Raw genomic sequence first — 17,319 nt, 5'->3', positions numbered from 1 at the left:
CATGAGCTGCTAACCTATGATGGTAACAGCTGGGAGTTAGTTTCATTTCTTATCAGATATGAAACTATGAAACTAGGGAACTTCCTACCTGACACATAGTTGAGTAAATCTATAAATTGCCACGTAAATTAACAGAGGAATTTAAGGAAAATAGCATGGCAGAACAGCCACTACCACTCTGAAGAGTCTCAAAAAGCTCTTCAAGTGCTTGATGGCCTTCCATTGAGTAAGACTCAAATCATCTTAGGAAGTAGGAAAACATTATCAACCTCATTTTACAAAGAGGTTATGAAAAGTCTAGGAGGGAACCATAAGTCACTGAACTGTCCTGAACTGACAGAGTGAAACGGAGGCCTTGGAACAAAGCTAAATGTCATAATTCCCAATACACCTATTTTTTGTTCTCATTTTTGTTGCTCTTTCTGAAAGATTCCCCCTTCCAGGTCACCAGAGTAGCATTTCCCAGTTACTACCTCCTCTCTTGAGGATGAATTTTAATGGCCTTGACCCATGAGGTGAGAAAAACACCTCATGAATATCCCAACAGGCTCATGAGAAAAATCTTACCCAGTTAAAACAATGAGCCTGAGCCGCCCTCCCAGCCCAGCCCTAGAACACCCCCTCCAAAACTATCCAGCTGGAAATAGCTCACTCACTGGATCCCAAAGGAGATGAGAGAAACGCTGACGACCAGCAGGTCTAAGATGTTGAAATAGTTCCTGCAGAAGGAGCCCTTGTGGAGGAAAGCCCCGTAGGCGGTCATCTGCACACGGAGACACAAACACACTTTGCCATCAGCAGCTGCTCGGGAGCCAAACCCACCTGGCTGTGCTCAGAGTGGATAACTGGGGAGGGGGCAGTGTTTCTATTGCTGGCAATTTACCCCCAGACCCCCAAGGAGAAGTTGAGCCCCAGTGGAAAGGAAAGAGAGTGAAAAAGACAGCAAGATAACTTGAAAGGTCTAACTAAAGAAAGAGAGGAAAATATGCACTTCAAGTGCACAGAGTACACAACATTTAGAATTAGCAAAGCAGCAGAATGACTGTTTGCAAAAACTACTCTTTTCTATCATATGCTTTTCCATTTTTCTTCAGTGACAGAGGATATTTGTATTATATAAAGGCCTCTCTAGCAAAATTGAATAGAAAATGCAAAATAAAACGGGCTCTTCTGTAATGCCTTTCAGTACTTAGACCAGCTGCAGTGGACAGTTGACTGCTCTTCCCTTCATGAAGGAAGAACAGAATCCCTCAGGGATAAGATGCTTTAGAGCTGAAGTGAAACAACAGGAGAAATTACTGCTCTCTTCAGCTTGGTCCTTCTGTTCAGCTCAATCCCACATCCCTTTTCCTATTAATTTTTACTCAGTTGCATTTTCCCTTTAGTTTCCCTTATAAAGCCCAGACTATACTCCTTGAAACAGGGCTAATCATTGTTAACATCACTGGGCAGAGGGAGGGAAAATAGTTACATATTTTGTAAGGGAGGCTCTGCCCTGCCTGGGTATGGTGGGGGGCATTGAAAAACCTGCTGGCTTTGAGAAGGATGTCACAGCTCCAGAGCTGGACTGAGTGACAGTGTACACAGAGTTCTCTTACCCAATGTGACAAAATGAGCCTGGCCCAGTTAAACAGGGTGAGCTGAGGGGGTATTTGTACCACCTACCTTAGATTTGGTGAGTGATCTAATGTAGCTGCTTTGAAGAAACCCCATCCCCACAACTGCTAGTGCTCCTTCATGAGGAATTCTCATTCCCATCCAGGAATACGGGCTTCTAAGTTTGGTCCTCTGAATCTCATCTAAATTAGGTGTCTAAAGTAATCTGAGTTGGACACCATGAGACTGAGCTGTAGCCAGACTTCCAGCTGAGAAGCGTGAACTGGAAAGTCAAACTGGAGTTTTCTGGCTCCCACCAGTAGCTCAGGATGGTGCATTGGCTGGAAGTTTCCAGCCTGTGACAACTTTATTCAGAGCAAGTTGGAAGGCCACATGGTATATTGGATTATTTTCTTCACCAAACACCCATGACATCAGGGAACTGACTATCAATCAGACAGAAATTAGAGGGGGAGGAAGTATAAACTCTGGTCTTGGCTTAGAATTTATACTTGTAGACACATTCAGCTGGGGAAGGGAGGAGGGGTTCTTGCCATAACAAAGGTGGTAAAGATGCCCTTTACTGGTTAGATTTTGTATGGCAATCTTGAAAGAAAGACACCATTGAAATCAGGAGGGGAAGCTCTGCTGAGTTGAAGTTCAGTACAAATTGTGGCTCTCTCAAGACTATTGAGGGGTTTTGTCATCTCAGAAGAGACTCTCAGGGAGTGTGTAATCTACATCTGCCTCCCACCTGGGGCATAAAACAAGTTACAGCCTTTTAGGATGCCAGTTAAAAATCCTTGGCAGTCTCCTTGCCAACATCCACCAGAACGCAGGTGTTTTTACAAGCACCATGGGGGCAGATGAAGCTTGTTTCTCTACAGCCTTGAACATCCCATGGCCATTCATTCTTTTGTTTTCACCACCCACATTAACTTTGCTGTTTTGCAAAACAATGTGCTCAGTGAAGGCAGCAGAGAAACGTGCACTGAGACACCAAGCTCTTAGTGACTTCAACTTATGGTCCTTGCACTACTCTCCCACTTGAACTTAGAGAATATCCAGGGATGTTGTCATAAATCACTGAAGTTAACAGAAGGACCTTGGGAAGGCCCAGGCTGGGTTAAGTTCTTCTTCCACTGAAGTTATTAAGAGTGTTACCACTTCCTTCAGAGCAACCAGAATTAGTAATTGTGAGTCCCAACAGGTAACCTTTAGCTATCATTTCATTTTTAAACGTTGCTGTTGGCATATTTTCCTTTTCTTGACAGGCCTTTTGGATCTGCCATGTGATCTGTGCACATTCAGATTTATTGTGTAAACACAGATGCAAACTGCACACAGGCATAATGTGTACATCTCCCTGGAGAACATTATGGCTTTGGTAATTTCAAGTCATATCATAAAAAGCACGTTTCTCTATAAAAATATGCAGGGGCCACCCTGCTTGCCAGCCTTCCATATAGATACTGTTATTAGGGTCTTGAGCTGAAAATTTGAGCAACTCCAAGGCACTGCCTGCCAGCACTTAGGACTAAGCTTGCTGAGGAAAAAAAAAACCCAGCTGCCAAGTGAACCTAGCATTTAGAAAGCCAGAACTTTGCTCAATTACTGTTATTTAAATTATTAGCCTACCAATTTGGGAAAATTAGAGTTAAGAACAAGGCAGCCTATTTTTATTTTCTTCCAAGCTAAAGCATTCTCCTGCTCATTCCCCTTGGTATAGAGCACGTTCCTGGGAAATGGGAAGCTGGGTTTTGATGCAGCAATTTTCATTGGCAGCCACTGTCCTTGGTGTCTTAGGGATTTGTACTCTGGGTTCTCTCTCTACACCTAAAAAGTGAGGTTTTGCACTGTGCTCCCTGCCTCCTACTTCGCTGTGCTCACAGGAGCCATCAGCCACCCTTTGGGCTGGTTTCTGCAGAATAGAGACCTTCTTTTTGGGTGTAGCCTGTATGAGAGGTGTGTGCATTCAGTTTCTTGCAGAGCAGAAAAATCGTGGTTTGGAAAGACTGGCTAGGGTAGAGGGACAAATTTATCAGGGGATAGCCTTTTTGTTTGTCCTCTCTTACATTTCCCAACATTGCACCCTTTCATTGCAATTCTCTTAAAAAGCATTATTTTGCTATAGGCCCTCAAGTACAAGTTTGAATATCAAAATTTCCCAGGAGAATTTTAAAGCAACTACAGAAATGTCAAATAAAAAGAAAAACAACCCTTTGTGTAGAGTTAATAACGGGGTTAAAAAAGAAAAGAAAAAAAAAGAGAGGGAAAGAAAGAGAAAGAAAGAGAAAGAAAAGAAGAAAACAAGGGTATTTCTCAGATTGGTTACCTTAAGAATAATTTCTAATGTAAAGATACTAGTGAAGACATAGTCTGCATTGCCTAGGATCTGAAAAATAAGCACAGTTGGGTTAGTGGTACTGAGCGTGACCCAGGAACAAACAGGCGTGTGTGTTAGCAACAGAGACTGGCAGAAAACTAGAAAGCTTGTGAACAAGTAATGGTAGAGAAGATGGGCACTTTACCTTCAGAGCAATTTCAATGGTGAAAATGACAGTAAAAACTATATCAAAATAAAAGAGAATCTGTAAAAACAAAAGGGGATAGGAGTGGGGAGGGTAGGTCAGTGACTGGTCACTTGAGTGGGAAATCACAGTTAAAATCAAATACACGAGTTCTTTTCACGAGGGAATGAGGACAGCTCTATAGGGAATGGTTTTGGAACAACGTCCTGTTGAATGCAGTGAAGGTCCTGGCACAGAGGACAAGAAGCACATCACATGAAATCTTTCCTGAGTTACAATCCCATGAGCACTATAGAGGCAAAATAACTTTTTGGTTGCTGTAGGATTTTTTTTTAAATCTTATAAAGAACATTCAAGGGTTTTCCCAAATAGCATTCCAAACTGAGAATACAAAGAATGCCTGGTCTCTCAGTGGAAGCATGAGAGAATCCTTCTTATTAACTTCCATTCAGTCTTGTCTGTGCCTCTTTCAAAGGAAGGAAAGCAAACTGCAAAATCATACTCTAGATATTTCTTTTCTCTGTTCTGAATTGCTCTGGATTAGGATGAATAACAAAGACTCTGCCAATTGAACAGACTCCCAGCCCTTGTGTTGCAACCATAATTTGGTCATTTGCTAAAGGTGCCTAACTTACATCCTTCATCTTTCTATTTGCATCCTGAATAACCAGCCAGCTGAAATGCTCATCGTTCCCAGGAACCTAGGCCTGGTGAGGGAGGAACCCCTGGCATGCACAGCAGACCACAAAAAGTGGAGACACAGGAGGCAGTGAGAAGTCTGGAAGTGTAAAGGGGCTTTCAAAGTAGCAGCATCAAGGACAGGAACGTCCTTCACTGCCAATATGTTGGCATCCCACAGTAAATGGGAACTTTCTCACTGATTTATGGGACCAGGATTGAACTCTCTTTGTTTCTAGTATATTTTAACATCCCAGTCCACTTTAGTGCTATCTACACTACAAATGTTGAATATCAGAAGTATCACGCCCATGGTTTACTGTGGTTTTACCATAATCATGTCTTAAATCAAAAGGCCAATATATAGAAGCTGTAGAAAACTGATAATCTGTGAAATTGGAAACAGGAAACTGCCTGCTCCCACCCCACAGGGGTTTATTGTATCTCAGTGCCTGTATCCTCACTCAGATTTATAGATGGCTAAATTCTTACAGGTTGGTATGCACAGGGGCAGCTACTGCCAATTCCAGGGTTATTTCACATTGCTCTATTTAAGCACAATCCAAATCTGGATTGAATTGCAGACACTGCATGTCAAATTGGGGGATGTATCACTTACTGCTACCATAGAACTCAAAATTCTTCAGGTCACTGCTCAGTTTTTAATCCCAAATTCTTCTCAAGGCTGTCTTGGGCTCTATCAATTTTTGCAGCTTACAGAATTAAGAAAGGGTCACTTCAAAGGGACAGATCTTGATTTTAACCTATATTAATTCACATACATTACAACTGGAAATATCCTTTTGCCTTGCTGCTTTGTAAGTCCTGACATCTGATTATTTTATCAATGGAAAAATTTTATAATAAATGGTCCAGATTCATTCACTCTCTAACTGCTTTGCATGGCTCCACCAACATAAAGAAGGTGCAAACTTGATTAAAGTGAACAATTAAGCTGTACCTGTTGCTGCTTTACCTCACTAGGGGCCTACAAAGGATCTAGAACACACTGGTGAATGTGGCCCAAAGGTGCAGCCAGCAAAGATGAAATCATGCCTAATGAAAATGTTCACTGCCCCACATGTGCAGGCAGTCCCATTTATCAGCTGGCATATTTGTTATTATCTAAAGATGAACTTGCTCGAGAACAAATTAAAATGAATGAGCACCTTGCCAAGGTGCTATCAGGAGAATATGGTGAGCACAGCCTTAGCACTTGCTTGGGCTTCAAGGGCTGTTTGGTCAGACTGGGCTGGCACTTCCAAGCACTCTCTGCCTGAGCCCTGTGTGACACAAAAGGACACAGCCTAGCCCAGGAAAGAGCAAAGCCAAGCCTCTCCATTAGCTCTTTCTGGGCTCTCTGTCCCTGTCTTCCTGCTCTGGGTTGGTCTGTGCCAGCAGCATCCCAGCCTGCACAGGTCCTGGAGCACAGCTCATGCTGAGTGAAGGCAGAGGCAGCTTTGCTTTCAGCTTGATTTCAGCTTGCTTTCTTCCTTTTCCTCCCAGGCCTCCGTGTGGGCACAGGGCAGGACAGGATCTCACTGTTCTACTGGCACAGCGCAAAGGCAGGTCACGTTTGCAACCCAAACATCTTGTCAGTGTCCCCTTGTATGACACATTTTAAACATCTGTACCTGCAAAAGTGAAACACAGATTTTCATGCAACACCAGTGGCTTCACATACACAAAACAACGCTTTGCCTCAAACCTTCAGCTCTTTAATCCAGGACAACCAGCTCTGACTCTTTTTTTTTTTCTCCATCTCATTTAAATCTCTCTGCTACAGACTCTGTAACAGTTTCTGTGGCATGTCAGGAGCCCATCTGCCAGCTGACATGCTGCAGCACTAATATATATTGGCATTCAGTTATCCCTACATGGTGTGCACCCTCATTTGTGCACAAGTGGGTAATTGGTGGCACAGGTTGGATTATTTAGCATCCTCCTTCAGGACAAAATGCAAAGCCACTCTGAGATATGCTCAGGAATAGACTTCCATTAACACCTTCTCTGCATGCACATATGTGTTCAAATGCATGCTCAGGCCAGGATATTTCAGGGAGCATTAAATTAAGGTTGGATTATTAAACAAAAAAAAAAAGTCCCACTCTTCAATCCTAGCAAACTCTTCAGGCATTGAGATACAAAATGCCACTGCAGACACCAGAAATCAGAGGTCTTGCATATGTCTGCTGACCCCTCACTTCTGCAGTAACCCCTGACTAATGGAAACAAGCACTGGCAAAGTTAAAGGAGCACTGAACATTTCAAAAGGCAAATAAGAATGGTCAGGAAAGAGGGTGAGAATGTATCTCTGTGCTGAATGCTTTCCTCTTCTCTCCCCAGGCAGGTAAGGAGAGGAGCACAGCATATTTTTTGAGGGTTATCTCAAATTTAATGATAGCTTTGCGGCTTGTGTTAAAGTCTGATTCTAACCATGATGACATCAATTTCCCCCAGAGTGACAGCATCAAACTCAAGAATGTTACCCCTGATTTACAGCAGTGTGAATAAAATTAAAATCAGGCCCTAGGCTTTTTAGTTTAAAAGACAGCATGTGGCAGCAGAACAACTATTCCAAAGGGAACCTGAAAATCCCTCAAAATTGAATTATTTGTATCCCCAGTCAATGTTTTTACAGCTCATTTCTAGTGCTTTAATCCCAGGGAACAATAATTTTGCTTCAGCCTCCTGTTCTTCCTTTCCCTACACACACTTCTGAAGTGAACCAGAGGCCAGATTCTGCACTGACTCATGTTTCCTGCAAAACCTAATGATTTCACACACAGCCTACAAAAGGCAGAAATCATGGGAGGCAGGCGCTCCCAAGCCTCCGATGCAGCCTTTTCTGCCTTTCAAATCATGATCTGCTTGTAGCACACTTGCAATGGCCAGTGAGGGAAGGAGGATGTGCAGCATACTTGGTTCCTAAAGGAGAGGTGTCGCACGGGGTCCTCAGCTGCCAGGGAGATGCTGCTGAGCAAGATGAAAAATAGGATCAGGTTGGTGAAAATGTTATCGTTAACGATTCGATGGCAGTGGACACGAAACCTGCAAGAGAGAGGAGAGGAGAGGCACAACTTTATCTCTCAAAGAACGGCAAGACCTGGGAAACATTTCCCCCCTCCTCTTCTGCCAGCAGAACTGGAGGATTGCCCTGCAGAGCATCTTCCCTCTGCCCCAGCACAGGGACAACGTGTGCAGGGCAATGCTGGCTCTCCACACAGGACTCACACTCCATGTGTTTGAATGGAGAGCAGTCCCTCCCTCCTGACAGAGCTTTTTGTGATTTCCATGCGGTCTGAAATCTGCCAGCCCAGAATTATATCCCTTGCTTTCATTTATGGAACCATTCCTGATTCATTCAGGAGGAAAGCAGCAGAAACAGGCTTTAGGGTGCCAATGTCTTTCTGAGCTGGGACTGGAGTGTCACTTAACAGGAGCTGGGGGGGATCTACCTTGCTAACAGAGAACAGGACAGGCCAAGTGGATATAGGGCAGCAAAAGACTTGTGAGAGACATCATGCCATGCAGGTTGTATGCTAAACATAGGTCAACTTGGTGCTTTTAGTGGGAAACTAGAAGGTAAAGAAGGAGCAGTCTCCCATCAAACTTGCTTACTGGAGACCATTTTCCATGTGTTGGTTGCAGGATGTGAGGAGTTAAACCCCATAATAGCTGTGTGCATAATTCTACAGGCACTTCATTAATTTATTTAGCTCTACTCTTGGCTGTTAGGGCTCCAAGTCCCTATTACAGCAATTTTACAGTTGACTGCAGAGGTTAATTTAGTTCTACAAATGACAGGGGGTGGGTGGCAAAGCTAGCATTACAGTCCATGGGCCCCAGTCATCCTCAGTCCCTCCCTGTTACACATATCCAAGGAGGAGTGGCACAAGCTCTGCTGGAACAAAAATGGCTCTGAATTCAGCAGTGCAGGAAGAGCCCTGCCTTCCTCTGGGGCTGTGTTTGAAGGCTGAGTCCTTAGGAGGGACTCTGGAATACGTGGTGCTGCACAGACCATTGGGCAGTGAGCTCACTGCTGCACCCTTGCAAAGATAAACTCACCTGTCCTGACAGCCCTCCACCCACAGGTCCTGCACATCTCTTTTGGAATGGCAGGAGTGACAACATGAGGCTGCACTGCAGGAGCCCATGGGTGAAGTGGAGAGAACTGTGCTCCCTAGGCTCCTCTCAGAGCTATGGGCTCTCCTTCCCCTCTCATTTCTTCCTTCATGCTCATTCTTGATGTGCAGCAGTGAGCAGAGACACATGAACTCCCTGCTGGGAGTGGATTTTGGGCAGCCCTTAGGACAGGAAGCTGCTATGTCCCACTTGATTGATTGCATGATGGCTCTCCTGCAGTTTGGACCTGAATGTGTCAGGAAATTCCAATTACTGTCTCGCCTCTGTATCCCTTATTTCTGAAGCTTTCATGATTTGTGTCTTCAATCAGCCTTGCACGTGCCATGAACTCCCATTTTATATTTCACTGTACTCCCCACACTTGTGGTTTCATAGGATTTCATGCCTTTACGGAGAGGTGGGTCAAAGGAGGCCTATGGTGTGAACTGCTGAGAGGGAGCTCTGCACCTCACAACTTTTGGGGCCCAATATGAAAGGGGTACCAGCCCTTCACCTCCTTCTCCTGGCTAACCAATCTCTTAAGTACCTGTTGCTAGGACTGAAGATGAAGAAAGCACTGGCATCAGGCATGGGCACAGCCTTTTCCTTGAGGTGCAGCTCAGACATCGGGCGAGGTCGAGGGCCAACAGGCATCTCCGGTTCTTCCTCATCTTCCTCTGCTGCAAGAAACATTTTTGTCTTTTATCGCAAAGCACAACCCATTCCAAAGTGCTGAGGCATTTGTCTCTGTCAGAGCTAGAGCTAAAAACCATTAAAATAGGATGCTGAAGCCTTGAGTTTCCTTGCCCTTCCTTCCTTTGAGGCGATGCCCTTTACCCAGCGCTCACCCTGGCAGACATGGGTCTCCTCTCTCTGTAAAACCATTAGTGCTGGTAAACCTACAACATTCTCACAACACTCTCCTCAGATGCTTCATAGTTCCTGCTGCAAAAAAAAACAAACAGAAAGGTTTGCTTTCTATGGCTTTCCTAAGGTTTGTCTTCTAATGGCTCATTTGAATCTTCCTTGCTGAGGTCTAGATCTATTATTTGTTTTCTTATTTTCCATGGACACAGAAAATTAAAAATTGCCTTCCTCTTGCAGAAAGCTTTTGCATACTTGAGGACCACTATTGTGCCTCTGGGAGAATATCTTATTCATAGAGCAAAACAGCAGCAGCTTTCCTGAGGTGCTGTGTTCCCCAGGTCTCTGATCACTATTGCTACTTGCTTCCAGATTGTCTGCAGGATTAACCTGCAGTTGAGGTTTCCCTGCTTCAGAGGAAAGCTAGATTACTTCTTATATCTTGTGATATTATCTTCCTGTTAAATGTCCTTCATGGAGACTTTTCATTTTACTTTGGCATTAATTTGCCATCAGTGTCAGATATGCACAAAGCACAGATTATTTACCACAGAGCAGCAATCTGGCCTGTCACTCCCCCCTCTGCATTTCTGCTGCTGACTATTCCCAAAAGTGGCACTTAGACCTCATCCTTACTGAAGGGCATATTTTTTTTTCTTTTCACCATTCCTCCAGTTTATCAAGATTGTTTTTTCTTCTATTTGTGAGCATCTCCATGGAGCTGCTGCTACATCTGGAACTGTGTCTGGATGAGCACATGTATGCCCCAGAGCAAACAGTGAACACATGCACATTGACTTACACTGATCAGAAATTCTTAAAAGTGTCCCTAATTTAGTGGGGGAGAAGGTCAGAAAGATGGGAATGAGGCTGAGACCCTTGAACCTGTGTCATTCCAGGCAGATCAGTGAGCACACTCAAGATAGAAAATGCAGAGATGAAGGCTAAGTGGTACCTGAAAGAGAAGCTTCTGCCTTTGAGGATTTCTTCCACCTGCTGAAGGCAGATGTTGTTTTGTAAATGACATGATAGGATTTTGCTGTTTTAAAGATCTAAATCCTCTCACTTAATCAGCAAGACAGGAAAAAAAATCTTTAAGGAAGGATCTTGACATGTTAGATACAACTGATTCATCTTCCAGGCACTGCAAAGGAGGATACTCTAATTAAAAGGTTCATCTTGAGTCCATAAAGGGAGATAAGCTCCAGGAATGGTGTTCCTTTGGGGTGAGATACTGTACTTGATCTGGTTACAGGACACATCAGAAAGAACAGATGAATCAGCACAGATCCTGATCCAGATATCAGAGAGAGGAGAAAAGTGCTCTTTTTGAAGGCATGCCATTATTACATGTAAATAGGATTCTTTCTTTACACTTCCAGTACCAAGAGTTCAGCTCAAATTCACTTGATAGATCTTTGCATAAATGTTTGAGCTGGTACATAGAGTTTGTACTTTTTAAGTCAGTCTATTTTTTAACAGCTCCATTTTATGTGTAATATACTTCATAATACTCTTTCTACAGGCTTTATTAGTTAAAGAAACATCTTTCAGAAGTACTTTTTTACAGAGGACCTGTAAAATAGGTGTTAAGGTTAATGTGCAGGTTTATGTAATATAACCATACTTTGCACGTGTACCTTTTATCTACAGGCTTCAGAGGAGGCTGACAAAGAGTGAGGTAAGAAAATTCTTCTTGAACAGGCCAGAAAACCAATGGGATCATGTGGGATATTTGAGACTTAAGAAGAGTATTCTGGGTCCCTGCTCTGCGCCTTCAATGTGAGATCATTCTTCTTTTATTACTCAGAAGAATGTTTAAAATACACTTTTAAATGGGCATGGAGCATTGCCTCTGGAAAATAGACCCTCAGCAGAAGGATCAGCCCCATGAAGACCATAAAGAACATTGTTCCTCTCCTCTTTTTCTCGTGTCTGCCATACAGCAAGAAATATAAATTAATGACTCTGGGAACCAAATACTTTCAGCCTGAAAAACACATTCAGTTCCTCAGCCATAGATAAAGAGCAATGTTCTACTTTTCACCTGGAGTCTGGAGCACAGAAGAAATGAAACACTGAGGGCCAAATTCACAAAGAATAACGTGATTATGCCTCATCCCAGGTCACTGTCTCTGCTATCTACCTCCATATAGAAGCAGCACAGCTGCTCACATTTGTAGAAGCAAATGTTCTTTGGCTGTGGAGACAAGCACAAACAGGCTACAGTGCAACATCAGTGAGAAATTCGATGATGTGGAGGTTTTTTTTACTGTACAAAGACCAGAACTCTCGTATAAGGACATTATTTTGCTTCAAGCTCCCATGAATCATCCCAAGCTTTTACCTTCATCTGACGTTCCGAATTCTTTGTCTATTTCTGTACTAGACTGCAAGGCTAGCTCCCTGTCTTCCTGTAATAAACATATCATCATAATAATCCTTCTAGTGTACACAAATCTCTGGGAGAACTAGTCTGTCCTTCCAAAAAAGAGACCAGGTGACCTGAGGAGCTGCAACCATTCTGGGGCTGAGGAGCAGCATTGTGCAGCAAGCAAAATCAGGAGAGGCTATTGAGAAAACTGGTTTAAGGAGCAGAAACAAATCAGAGAATGAGAAGGTAGTTTAGGAAAGGACCTATGTTGTTAGAAAAAACAAATGAAATGAGAAGTGCAAATGGTTTCTAAACACTGAATCTTCACTGTTCACAAAGAATTGATAATTATTCAGGGAACAAGCCTGGTTAGAAATGGCATTGAGGCCATACAATGGCAAGTGAACAAGATGGTGTCCCTTTGCATTTCTAATAGGAGACAGAAGACCTGATAATCCATTTTAGATTTTTAGTTGTGTTGAAAAGTATGTTAAGACAGGGATTGGCACCCTGAGGCAGGCATTAAAAGTGTTTTCACTTGATTTTCTGCACTCTAATTCTATGCATGGCAAAAAAAAAAAAAGTAGATGTAGTAGATGTGGTGTTTTGCTCTATTTTTCATTTATAAGCTACTCTTTCTAAGCTGTCTACAGAAAGTAAATAAATCCCAATTCTATTAGCAGTAGACTTAAAATTGACATTCAGATGACTGTTATTTCACTTGAAAAAAATGTAATTTTCTGCAAATCCAAACCAGCTGAGAAACAGAAACAAAACTGTATCAAGCTGTTTTAATTTGTGCTTCTTACTAAAGACTCCCACAAACCCTGTAGCAACTGGGGATGTGTGTCCAGTACGTGCCTGGGCCTACAGAGGTGATGGAAAGATGAAATCCAGAGTGACCTGCCTCAGGCAGTGTTAAAATAGTATTGCACAAAGTTAGAACCACACTCTACTCCTGATAAATTTGCTATAAATATGGAAGAATACAAGTACAGCATATGTGAGGACTTCTTGTTCTGAATATCAAATGCATTGAACAGTTTTCCATTTAGCTTGTCTGAAGCTCTTGTCCATTTACTCAAAATGAACTCTTGTGTTCTTTTTAACCCTATCAAATCAACCTATTATCAGACATTTATTTATTAAGAATCATGGAATAGAAGAGAAAGTGTTCTGTAGCCTGTTATAGCCTGTTACATAATCACAGAAACACAGAAGAGGAGAGCAGGGAAGGATCACAAAAAGCCCTCTGGTTCATGCCTCTGCCAAGCCAGGTTCAATTAATTATTGTATCTAAGCCTTTTCTGGGAGACATTTTTCTGACCTGTCCTTAACAATATTCAGTGGTGCTGGGCTTCCACAACCATCTCTGTGAACTTTTACAGCCTCACCATTAGAAAATTCTCTCTGCTGTGAATCCTATTAAATCTGTTGCTTCATAATGGACATAATTCTCCTCCTATCTGTAGAAGGTTTTTTTATGAATTTGAAGATATTTCTCCTGCCTTTCCTAAGTCAAATGAGCAAATTTTATCCAATCTTAGTTCTTGCTACCTACTAGCATTGTTTTCACCATTCTCTTCTATACTCCTAATTCAGCCCCACTTCTCTTAACCAGAGTACCCAAAAGGAGACATGATATTCCAGATTCTAGAGATTTTATCAATGGTAAGCACAATAAAACAATTGCTTTGCCCTGATTAGCTTCCATTGACCAGTTAAAACAAACTCATAACTGGACAAAAGGCTCATTCTTTGTATTATAAATCTCATTACTTGCATTTCAAAGACAGCAAACTGTTGCTGACATCTGTTGAGCTTTGGTCATAAGATTCAGATCCTTTTCTCAAGGACTGTTACCTAACTAGCTGTCACCCAAGATCCTCTTTTTGTGAATTGTTTATTCCTGTCTATGCGTAGAGCCTGGCACTTTCAATTTTATTTAGACCATTTATCCAGGACCTCAGGAGCTCTTTGAATTCTAATGCTGCCCTCCAGCACGCTTCTTGTCCTTCCTAGCTTCATGTCATCTACAAATGTAATAAGCATATTGCCTCTTCCATCATTCAGGTCATTAACAATGAACTGAGCTGAACTCCAGACAGGCTTTTGGGTTGTACAAACTCACTTGGGCCATCACTACCCTCCCCATAAAGGGTCTGATCATTTCTTTCACCATCATCTAGACCATATTTTTCTAGTAAGCATATGAGAACACTGTAAGAGATGGTCAGAAGCCTTAGCAAAGTTAAAGAATATGACATCTAATTATTTTCTCCTGTCTACAAGTGTTTTCAGCTCTGTTCAGAAGAGAATAAGGGTGGCTTGATGTGATTTGCTCTTGGCAAATCTGTGTTGGCTGCTGGTCATCTCCTTATCTTGTGGTCATATAGTTTAATCCTTTGTTCCAGCACTTTTCCAAGAATGGAAATTGAACTGACTAGCTCCAATCCCTCCCCCTATTTGGGGTCTCGAACACTTCGAGTTCTGAGATTTCTTCAACCAATCTTTTCAAGTATCCAAGAATGAAGTTAATTAGGCCCACCTGCCTTGAAAACCAGCCTAACTAATGCTACAGCTTGTTTCTTGCACCACTAGGCTGAGATCTTATGCCTTCAGAGTTATGCTGTGTCACATCTTCCTTTTTGGTTAGAAAACAGTGCAAAAAGGCATTCAGCACTTTCCCTTTCCTGACTTTCTGTTGTGAGACTCCCCTGACCACTGAGTACTGATACAGCACACTGAAAACAGTGTCATATATATATTTTCAAACAGGTTTTTACATGATTTGATTCTCTGTAAAGCTATGTATTTTCCAATATAGAGCTTTAAAGGGAACCAAATCAAATCAGACTGATCAGTATAGGGACTTCAAAGGGCCACGTGCAGACCTGTGCAAACACATGCAAGGACACCATCCTGTCCCATCATGAAAGCATTTCCAGCAGACCTGCTGCCACAATTTGGCTTTGTGTGCATTAGCACCTGGAGCTTTGTTGAGTGAGGGATACAAGGAAGGAGATGTGTACCTGGTGCTTCTGTTGTGGGATAAGGGCTCTTTTCTTCATTTTCATTGGGCTGATAATCATCCACGTTGATCTGACAGAAATGGAAGGAGAAGCATCAAAGCTTTTATCAGACAAAGCAGACAGTTTTCATTCCCTTAGAAACCCAAGCTGTTCATGCCATCTCTGCACAGAGAGTGCTGGCTGCCAGCAGATCTTACCTTGGTAGCAGGTGGAGACTCTCCATCAGCAGTGATCGATTTCAGCTCAATTTTCTCCTCCTTTGTTTCTTCCTCCACAGCTGTTTTTTCCATCTCCTGTTTCTTTTCGGGACTAGCAGTCCTATCAATTTTACAAGATAAAAAATGAAGAGTTACAAAGGCGGAAACGTGCTTCCCTTTCAGGAACTTCATGTAGTACAGCACACACCATGAGAACAATCAGCTGGCTGGCATCTCCATTCTGAACTCATCTTCAATACCTTGTCCTCACCTGCAGCAAAGGCAGAGGCTCTATTTTTATATGTAGTGTCCCTTATTTTGTAGCTTTCTCAATGGCATGTGTTTGTGAAAATGCATATTTCAGGTCAGTCAGCTGAGATCCCTTTGTTCACCCAACGACAAAGTCATGGACCATTTTCAACCCATATCTTGTGAGCTTCCAACTGGATTGTCTACAAAAGTTTTGCCCCTCACTGCTCTCCCCAGAGAGAGGGAAATCTGCTGGGCTGCATGCAGGATGAAGCAGAAAGAGCTGCACAGGAGATCCCCTCCAAGCAGCCTGGAAGACAGTGAATAGGAATAACCACTAAGGAGAGGCTTCCCTGCTGTTGGCAGCTGGGAATGACAGAGAAGCTCCTCATCCAGCTTGTGCCCCTTAAGTGTCTGCAGAAACACTAAAAGAACTGGCAAGGGAAGAACAGCATGTGGCATCAAAAGAAAAAGAAGCTGCTAAATCTCATCGTGGGAATGGCAGAAAATATGCCTCGTGGCCTAAAGCAATCAGAAGATAGTAGGGAGATTCAAATGGGATTGACACCATTTCACACTCATTCTCTGCTGGTGCTCTGAAAGCTCATCAGTAACCCAGACTTCCTTTCCTCTACTCACACCACTGCAACTGGGGGGGACTCCTAGCTCACACTTTCTTGCTGGAGTTCCTTTGCATAAAAATTTATATATGCATAAATATAATTACATTAATCACATAAATAATCTATACACATATAGAAATTATATATATTACATATACACACATGTATGTATAGGCATCATATTCATATATATCCATGCTGTGTGTAATTAAAGGAATGTGTGCAGATAGATGTATTCAAATGGATTTACCTAGCTAGCTTTTTCCTTTCTTTTTCTTCTTCCTCCTCTTTCTGTGCAGATGTTAAACTCTCAGCATCAGCAAGGTTGTCCACAGCAATGGCCAAAAATACATTCAGCAGGATATCTGTTTGTATGCCACTTAAAGAAAACAGGCTTTGAAAACTGCAGAAAAAGATTATACCAAAGGTTTCTTAATTGAAAATTTTTAGCAACCTGTCATCAGATCTCTTGGATTTTCCAAACTTTAATTTCACACAACTGCATACCCATCATGCACAAACCTACACCTTCCTTCCACACAGATAACACACTTTGTGGGTTTTCAAAATTTCACAACAGAATGGCTGATGAAAAACAGCAGATTTACAAATTTACATTTTAGTTTCCAGTTTCCCAAGAGTGTCTCCCTTTGTGCAGAGGATCTCACTGAACATAAAAGGAGTATAGAATGCTTTGCATCTTTTGACAGTTTAGGTTGCAGGAGTGGATTTTATGGACAGCAAGCATAGTACTGTGGTGAGCATTTCTGAGGTTAATTTAGTCTGGACAGTGAAGGGTTGAGCTGACAACTCTGCCATCTCCTAGCAGAGAGTCTATGCATGGCCAGTCATGCCCATGTAGCTGAAGGGCAAGGAATAACAGCTGCTTTCTTGTCTTACCAGTTCAGATCTTGTGTTACAAATCTGACCAGAAGGTTGTTTTATACATTTCTTGAGAGTAGATCTTATTATACAATGATAACTTTTAAACAAACCCTGGTTCAAGGCTTAGTCTGGAAACACAGACATCCCCCCCTCCCTGGGCTCCAA

The 17,319-nt window shown here is 42.4% G+C and overlaps 1 protein-coding gene across 9 annotated transcripts in view; it reads right to left on the bottom strand.

Annotated features, from left to right (window-relative positions):
* CACNA1C (calcium voltage-gated channel subunit alpha1 C) overlaps positions 1 to 17,319 on the bottom strand; it is a 453,063-nt gene that overhangs the window by 79,655 nt on the left and 356,089 nt on the right. For 5 of the 9 annotated variants that reach the window (XM_064421276.1, XM_064421280.1, XM_064421277.1 and 2 more), the window contains 8 exons: positions 16,520 to 16,634; positions 15,398 to 15,518; positions 15,201 to 15,270; positions 9,478 to 9,610; positions 7,727 to 7,856; positions 4,128 to 4,187; positions 3,932 to 3,991; positions 657 to 763 (listed from right to left, as the gene is read on the bottom strand). In XM_064421276.1, the coding sequence (XP_064277346.1) occupies positions 657 to 763; positions 3,932 to 3,991; positions 4,128 to 4,187; positions 7,727 to 7,856; positions 9,478 to 9,610; positions 15,201 to 15,270; positions 15,398 to 15,518; positions 16,520 to 16,634 (796 nt within the window). The remainder of the gene's footprint in view (positions 1 to 656; positions 764 to 3,931; positions 3,992 to 4,127; positions 4,188 to 7,726; positions 7,857 to 9,477; positions 9,611 to 15,200; positions 15,271 to 15,397; positions 15,519 to 16,519; positions 16,635 to 17,319) is intronic. The other 4 variants (XM_064421282.1, XM_064421281.1, XM_064421284.1 and 1 more) reach the window with 2 other exon arrangements.

The sequence above is a fragment of the Passer domesticus genome, chromosome 5 (assembly GCF_036417665.1).
Source record: "Passer domesticus isolate bPasDom1 chromosome 5, bPasDom1.hap1, whole genome shotgun sequence".
Lineage (NCBI taxonomy): Eukaryota > Metazoa > Chordata > Aves > Passeriformes > Passeridae > Passer > Passer domesticus.
This window is presented reverse-complemented; position numbering and strand designations above follow the sequence as displayed.